Raw genomic sequence first — 8,941 nt, forward strand, 5'->3', positions numbered from 1 at the left:
CCATAAAAGACAAACTAATGCAACTCTTTATTAATTAATACATTTTTAAATTTATTTTTTAAGCACTTGAATTTGACTTGGCTTCAGCCTCTTGCAGTTCCTGCACAGCAGAGCTCAGACTAGGTGCATCAACACAAGGAGCCAATTAATTGATGTGCGGACAAGGAGCATGCTGATGAAAGGAGAAAACAGAGTGACAGAGGGATTATTAGTATTATTATTGACAGGATGTATATAGCACCAACAGTTTGTGCAGCGCTTTAGAATATACGGAAGACATTACAGTTACAATACAAATCAAGACAAGATGGTAAGGAGAGCCCTGTCTGTGAGAGCTTACAATCTGATGGGGTTATTCTCTTAGCTGCCGAAGGCAGCCGAGTGAATAACCGAGCTGAAGTGAAGTGAGCCGAACCCTGTTCAACTATTCACTTCGGCCTTGTATGGCTAATTTCAGCCGTACATCGGCTAAAATCAGCCGTACATCGGCTGCTTTTGGCTGCCTTCAGTCAGCCGAACATGCTCTGCATGTTCAGCTGAGCCGAAGTAGAGAAGGAGTGCGACCAAGCCGATCCAACATCTGGAACGGATGAGCCGAAGCTCTGGCAGCTCACTCGCTGCCGTTCGCCCCTATTCTCATGGGGCTCACCGAACTACAGTAAGTGAATAGCCGAATGCCGCCGAGCAGCATTCGGCTATTCTCCAGGTCATAGTGAATAGCTCATACAGCAGCGCTTCAGTTCGACTGAACCGAAGAGCTCAAGCAGCCGAAGTGAGCCGAAGGGTCAGCCGAAGCTACGGATGAATCCTTCGGCTCATTCGTGAATAACCCTCTAGAAGATAAGCTCATCACTGTGCTGCATCTCCTTTACTGTCTTGTCACAGACTGGTGGTGTATCTGTGACAGCCTGAGTTCAGAGGAATTGTATTGAATGAGGCTGGCTGTCATTCAGCCCTGAAGACTGAGGACATCTATTGGAGAAAAAATAGTATTGCGGGGGACAGCTCTATATTCAAAGTAAGTATTGCAGCTTTTTTAAATATTTATCTTTTAGTGGCCTTTTATCATTTATCTTTAACAGAATTCTGCTTTAAATGACCATGTTGTTTTACCCTGCATGAATAAAATAATGGTTCATGTTCAGAAGGCTGGCAGGTTTTCTCTACAGACCCATTTTAATTCTGCACAATGGCTAAGCACTCATTAGGGTGTAAGGTTTCCCAGCCTATTACAGCTCTTTCTTATGGCCGTCTGCAGCTGTACCCTGTGGAGGTGATAAATAGTATAAATAATTACACCTGCACTTTACATGCAGGCATTATTACTGGCAAATTATTATGTGAGTTGATTTTAAATCAGACACGAATATAAAAGACAAGCTCAGTGAAATTCAACTCCATTACATATAAAAGCTTATCAGAGATTTCCATCCTAATCTCAGGTATATGCCAGAGACCGAGAATTAAGTTTTATAGGCACGATACAAAATCCCAGTGTTTCTATCAATTACAAAGCCCAGAAGCTTTCTCTGTAGGAACTGCTGGAAAAACAGATGTGAGTTCCTGCTTACTAAAGTGGAACAAAAAAAGTAATTTTCATTACACGGCTTGGGTTATTGTGGAATATTTATAGCTATAATTTAAAGGGGATTTCTACCCAAAAAATTAGTTTAAGGATATAAATGTTATTTCCTGTACTACTTAGCGCTCTGAACAGAACTAGATTTCTAGATAAGGGTGGATGGGTTCATTGACCTTACGCTGGTCAGATTTTAATCAGAAGAAATCAGTTCAGTTGCATTTCCAAGCCACGCCTCTCATCATCATGCTTTTTAAATTACAAATGACCAAAATTACAATGAAATACTTATAGTAGAAGTGCTTGTAATGAGAGATGAGTAAATTGATTCATGAGTCTGGCAGATTTGTTAAATGTCACTTTCTTTCTAGTTGAACATTTTCAACATGCCTGATTATGTGCTTGTAGAATGATTTGTCAAACCTGCAAATTATCATCCTGATTGACTTCATTCATGAATTTCCATATTCCCTTCAGATCGTCTTATTCGGGAAAAGCCAAAAAAGAAAATTCACCTTTCAGTCAGATCAGAAAAAAAATTTGCTCTTCACTTGTAGCAATATCAGTCTTATAAAATAAAACCTTGCAAACAAGGTCTAGTTCACATAGACGTTAGCTTGTATAAGAGCAGTGTGATGCTCAAGAGCTGATGAATGAAACTTCCTCCCACTGTGCTTCCTGTGCTTCCTAGCTCCATCTAGTGGCAGTAATATCATGCAAATAGCATTCACCCAACTGTTTTAGTGCACACATACACAATATGATACCCAATTTTTGGTAAAAAATAAAAGATGGGGTCACAATGTGACAATATCAGCCTCTTGTATTCTCCTGCAAAACAGCAAACTGGAAGTGGAAGGGGCAGTATTCAGCCGATTAGGATCTAATGTTTGCACATGTGCTGACAAAAAAATACATACTGAGGGGACACAATCCGGTCGGTCAAAATGGTACACTGTTCCATTTGTTTTTTCAGACCTGGCCAGAGGCGGGGGTAACTTTTGGGTCACAACCCCCCAGTCGAGAACCAAGGTTCTACACCTTACTAGCTAGAGGAGGTCAGATCGTTAGGAGTTCCACTTTAGCATGGTATAGCTGAAGCTGAACTCCAAAATGTTTTTAGAATCTCACAACTATGTTATTTTTTTTCACACTTGATTATTGTTAAAATTACCTTTTTAATGTCAGTGACATCATTGCCATATGGGAAAAAGTAGCTATGCTCATGCACTACTGTATCAAACTCAAGTTCCCATTATGCAATGGGAAATTAGGCATTCAGTGGGCTGGTTTCTGGTGGTTCATGGGTGGGTTAGTGGTGGTTTGAGTCTCCTGGCCTTTCAGATATGGTCATGTGATATGTCGGGCGGGACAGGCCAGGAGTCTCCTTGCCTGTCAATCATCTTTGGGCATGTTAGTGGATGGGGCAGGCCAGGAGTCTGAGATGCCTGGATCCTCCCACCACAGCCAGCAATAATGAAATTACTTTGCCGTTGGTTAAGAATGAGCTACAACGGGATGTTACATGACCGGTGGCCCAGGGAATGAGCGGGCACAGTGGCCACCATTCTTATAATCAGAAAGCTGCTCCCCTCCCTGCCCCCAGACTTTGACTGGACAGCAAAGAAGAAGCAGCAAACTGCTGAGGTCATCCCTTTCCTCTCTCACCCCGCAGTATGTTCCTTGTCAGCACATGTGCAAACATCAGATCCTAATAGGCTGAATACGGCCCCTCCCACTCCCAGTTTGCTGCTGTGCAGGAGAATTCTCGAAGGCTGATATCAACACTAATTGCATTTAAATATATATGTTATCTATTTTACATAACTTTGTTAAATTGTGTTACTTCATTCCTGCCTGGAGTTAAGCTATAGGATGGGTTCAGATCTGGTGCGTTACCACACGCATATAAGCAAGCTTATTTAGTTGACGTGCGTAGCGTTAAGACAGCCTATTCTAATTGAATGGACAAACCTTGAAGCATGGGTGGGAAAGGAGTTGTAAAATGTTTTTTTTGTACTTAAGGTTTATTAGCTGTTGAAACCATTCCAGTTTCTAGTATTTCGGATTTGCTGGTATTCACAACAGCACTTTTTTCTGTAATTACAATCTGCCAAAAAATAAAAAAAAATATGAAACTGGTTATCGTAATGCTACAGTTTAATGTGTTCCAGATGAACAATACATTTCAATCCATATAGTATTTATTGATACATAAAGAATTAACCACACTGTGATGTCCTCCAGTAAAAACATGTCCTTTTCCTGCAGAAACGTTGTAATAAATGTACAATAATAATTACGATTTTAATTATTAATTAAGGTTAAACCATTAAGGCTGCAGAATAAGCTTACATAGTTTCTGTATATGGCTGTCCTGAATTTTAGTTCGCTTACGCATAATGATTACATGGCAGAATATTTAATTTTAGTACAGGAAGTATATATTATTTTATTTTTATTCTTTATTCTATAAAGTTCAGTATGTATATTTCTGGTGAGGTTTACATTTTTTTGTTTTGTTTTTAAGTTTCAGGGTCACTCATGACCACCTTCATGCAAGGCACGATGGCATCTGAGAGGCCCTGAAACCTAGTAGGTATAGTTATTGTTGTCACACTAAAGAAATAGTTCAATCGTTGGTAGTTGTGTAATTTTATTTTCAGTCCTAAGAAGGCCTAGTAGTCAGTCAACGCTAGACACCCTACATCTGTGTATTTCATCCACTAGATGCTGGCCTAACCTACTCATCCATTAGACCATTTGACTGTCCTTTTTTAGATAGCAAAACTCTTCCTACCTAACTTCCTTGATTCCTCCTTCCTTTCCTTCCACCCTCCTTCCTTTCCTTTCCCTTCCCTTCCTTCATTTCTCCCTCCCTTTCTTCCTACCTTCCTTCCTTATTTTCTACCTCCCTCTCTTCCTACCTTTCTTTATTTCTCCCTCTCTCCCTTCCTTTCTTTCTTCCTTCATTCCTTTATTATTCTTTCCTTCTGTCCTTCCTTTCTTCTATCATCACATTGTTTGACTGCTAATTGTATGCATGTGGTACCTTTATGCTGACCCAAGTATTCACTGTGTTCATATTTGTGATGCACAACACTGACACACTACATATTGGGGGGTACAGAAACATACTATAACAACATATGAGTCATCCTGACAAATCATACAATAAGGGCACATTCAAGTCGGGCACACACATGGTTCCTAAATAAACCACCCAAAATCCGGACCGTGGGGGGCGCTGTCGAGATCCTTCTGCCTGAAAATCCCTCGATCAGCTGATCATAGGAGCTGGTTGAGAAATTCTTGGCCGAATGGAGCTAGCAGCTGTTCGGGTATTCTGACAGCAGCTGCCGGCCACTGTCAGAATACAATGCAAACAGCAGGGGATGGATCCATCAACACTTGAAAGATTGATAGAGGAATCTCTTCTATTTTTTTGTTCAGCTCGCGGATTTAAATAAAAAAATAGAACCGTGTATACCTTACCTTGTCTCTTAGGTAGTCATGAAGAAATGGTGCACCTACACTAAGGGGTTCATAAACAAATCAAACCCTTAGCACATCATATAGTAATGGCCCACTGACATTGGGGGGATGGGTCATAAATCAGTGGAATACTGACACTTCCTTCCTTCTTTCCTTCATTTCTCTCTCTTTCTTTCTTGCGTTCTTTCTTAATAATCAGTTATTGGCAAAGTTTATTTTATTGTCTGGTCACCCTGATATTAACACATAAAAATCACTAAATTTTGCTAAGCTCATGTTTGTGATACACTCACAGGGGTCACACAAACATGTCCATTTTACTCCTGTCCCAGTGACAACTTGTCACCTCCCTCTCTCTCACTTGCTCCCTTTCTTTCTCTCTCTGTCTTTCTTTCTTTCTTTCTCTCTCTTTCTTTCTTTCTCTTTCTCTGTCTTTCTTTCTTTCTTTCTTTCTTTCTTTCTTTCTTTCTTTCTTTCTTTCTTTCTTTCTTTCTTTCTTTCTTTCTCTTTCTCTGTCTTTCTTTCTTTCTTTCTCTTTTTTTCTTTCTTTCTTTCTTTCTTTCTTTCTTTCTTTCTTTCTTTCTTTCTTTCTTTCTTTCTCTCTCTCTCTCTCTTTCTTTTTTCTTTCTCTCTCTCCCTCTCTCTCTTTTTCTTTCTCTCTCTCTTTCTCCCTCTTTCTCTCTCTCTTTCTCCCTCTTTCTCGCTTTCTTTCAGTTTTTGGCATAGTTCTTTTTTTATCTGGCCACCACAGTGCTAACACATTGAAATCACTACATTTTGCTATGCTCATATTTCAGATACAACGCAGTGACACACTGCCCAACAAGGGTCACACAAGATTGCCTAAGTCACATGCTCTTATTCACGTCCCTTTGGTATGTTGAATATACCACTGAAAGCCTTTTCAAGCAGTTTGATAACTGCAAAAAAATACCTGCTGTGCATCCAAGTGTGGGCACCTGAACCGGATGCCATGTGCAGCTGTGTCCTCCCCTAGGTAGGCAGAGATGGCTGCATGAAAATTCCACGCAGCACCTGTCTCTCTCGGGAGTGGGACCCTGCATGGGCATGCATGCCATATGGGTGTACATTAGGGCTGCAGCTAACAATTATTTTCATAATGGATTAGTTATCCGATTATTTTTACACCTAATCAATTGTTTGTATAAAAAATCTCTCTCTCTCCTCTTCCCTAACCAACTAATCGATGATGAGAATAGTTGCCAACTATTCTCATCATCGATTATTATCGATTTAGCCGATTAGTTGTTGCAGCTCTAGTGTACATGCCCATGTGTATGATCCCCATGTAGTCATGGTGCACTTCCACTATGGAGATCATTTTATAAATGCCAGCGTTACTCTTTAATAATCATCACCTGCTCATAGAGGGTCAAATTCTCTCACTTCTTATATAGAGATTTTGAAGCAGAAGAAAATAACACAAAATGATGTTATCGCCAACGTGTGTGCTTACTATTAATAATCAGAAAATTGCTACTGTCAGAAAGTTCTGTGACTCTTCTGATTTTCGGCACATTGGTGTATTGTTAGACAATCATATGGTTTTTGTACAATAAAATAAAGCCGTGGCACTGTCTGGATGCAAGCCGGAATCAGCTGTCAGGTTTGAAATGTATTTTAGCAGTGCCCATGCATAATTAATAATGTGTACTGTGTACATGATTTGGATGTACTGAAAACAGTGACAAGGTAAACAAGCGCCTGAGTGTTATGTGGAAGAGCTGCCGGTATTTGTAAGACTTTGTCAGTGGAATCTGAACAAGCGGCCCTAGAGCTACGACATTAATTGACTGCATTTCAACAGTCAACCTACACACTCCATGCTGCTTGATAACCATAAGGAAATATAAACATTGTCCTTATATCACACTATCCTGCAGCTAAAGTGAACTAGCGAAGGTCAAAACACAGGAGACTTCATCAAAATCGGCAAAATAAAAGCTGACATCCAGACACAAAAACTTGCATTTAAATACATTCCACAATAGACACAAAGGATATAAATCCACATCAGGTTTGGACCGAACCCTGTCCAAACCGGAGCACCTCCGAATCCCGAAGTGCTATGGGCCACCCGCCAATTCAGCTTTGGTCTGGGGTATTCCCTGATCTGCAGCTGCACATTAACAAATAGGTGGGATGCTTGTGCTAAATTCATTGACATTATTTGGACACATGGCCATATTAGGTGATAGTCATTGACCAGATACTGTATATAGCCATGTGGCCAAATAATGTCAATGATGTCACTGCATCCCATCCCTTTGCTTAGGTGTAGCTGTGGGAGGGGAATTCCCTGGTCACAGCTGATTGGAGTGTCATAGAACGAGATTAATTCTGTGTTTGGAGGAGCTCCTCTCATGTTCGGAAGGTACGGTCTGAACCTAAGCTCATCCTTAATAATAATACGTGATGTTGAAAATACATAAGTGTGACTAGTGTTACAGCAATTCCAAATTAATTTACACGGCATGCTCTCTACTTGCTCTGCTTCACAGGCTGCAGTTCACAGCTTGTCTGTCACCATAGCAGACCTCCCACATGTCAGTCATGACTCATTGGTCTAGCATAGACTAGAGGTGATGACACCTCTGGAGAGTTTAGATGCATATGGCGCTTTTTTGATGCCTATCATTCAAATGACAAGAAATCAGATAGAGAACAACATAGAGACCCTCTAGAATAGGTACTACGCATGCTCAGTGATTTCATTATTATTTAACTAGTGCATATCTATGAAACATTGCATATTAATATTTTGCATTTAATATTCAGCCAGCATTTGGGGCCCATTTTCATACATTTTAAAGACATTCCTTAGTTCATCTTAAAAAAAAATTAAATAAATAAGATTGCTCACACAGCACTGCCTGAGGTTGTAGAGTGTACATTTGTGCATATTTCCCACCAGGGAGCTACAGGCGCTGCGTAAAACCACCCACAGAAATCAATGGCTTAAAGTAGAAGGGAAGCCAAAACCTTTTTTTAATTTTGGATAGAGTAGGGGAGGATTATAACCCTCAGCTTTTGCCAACTGTGTCCCATTGGGGAGATTTTCCTTCCCTTCATGTAGAGTGGAAATCCCTCCAAAGTGAGGGAAATTCCTGGTGGTCAGCAGGGTCAAAATTTCCCCATTGGAAGATTTTTTGGTGACAACCCAAAATTTTGATTTTTCCTTTTACTGTCAGTGATAACTGTTTGAAAGATTAATAAAAATGGCTTGATATGTTACAAAGGGTGGGCATTTAAGTACCTGTAAATATGTGGGCAATTACCCTTATATATACAGCAAAGCTTTTGAGTGATATCTATACTGTAGGAGACAAGGAGCGAAAAAAGCGCCTCTTTGAGGCGCTTTCTTTCGTTCCTTGTCTCCTAGATTGATGGTCAATTTGACCTGTGGGAGCTGCCTCTCTCGTGTCTGCCATACTGAGCTGCTGGGCACCTTGCAATTGAAGGCGCCGGTATTCTTTTGTTATATCTATACTGTGTTTTATGCTTATATATTTATATTTATAGTCACTGTGCCCATGTATCCCAAATATGACTTATATTTATGCTTGTTTTTCAGATTCATCCGAGATCCTAATCTTTTTTGGCGGACATCATATGGGCCTCAAGAGGCCATATTAAAATTTTATTTAAAAACAAAAACGCATATTAAGGATTTACAAGCCAAATGGATATTTTACTTGCACTTTTGACTTTATACGGACAAACACGCGGTTTCACTATGTGAAATAGGTTTCACCATGGGGAGCAAAAAAAAAATCAACACTTTGACTTTGCTAACAACGGGGCTGGAAACGTTCAACCATTTTGAGTTGCGACATCAAAACTTGG

The 8,941-nt window shown here is 40.1% G+C and overlaps 1 protein-coding gene across 3 annotated transcripts in view; it reads left to right on the forward strand.

The window, feature by feature from the left end:
• FAM19A1 (family with sequence similarity 19 member A1, C-C motif chemokine like) overlaps positions 1-8,873 on the forward strand; it is a 299,315-nt gene extending 290,442 nt beyond the window's left edge. Inside the window, exons 6-7 of one of the 3 annotated variants that reach the window (XR_001941181.1) lie at positions 4,110-4,178; positions 8,670-8,873. Coding sequence is in view for 2 of the 3 variants with exons in the window: in XM_018555427.1 (XP_018410929.1) it covers positions 4,110-4,127 (18 nt within the window). In the remaining variant the exon portion in view is untranslated. The remainder of the gene's footprint in view (positions 1-4,109; positions 4,179-8,669) is intronic. The other 2 variants (XM_018555427.1, XM_018555428.1) reach the window with 2 other exon arrangements.
• The last annotated feature ends 68 nt before the right edge of the window (positions 8,874-8,941 follow it).

This window comes from Nanorana parkeri, unplaced genomic scaffold, assembly GCF_000935625.1.
Source record: "Nanorana parkeri isolate BGI_ZX_2015 unplaced genomic scaffold, ASM93562v1 scaffold196, whole genome shotgun sequence".
Classification (NCBI taxonomy): Eukaryota; Metazoa; Chordata; class Amphibia; order Anura; family Dicroglossidae; genus Nanorana; species Nanorana parkeri.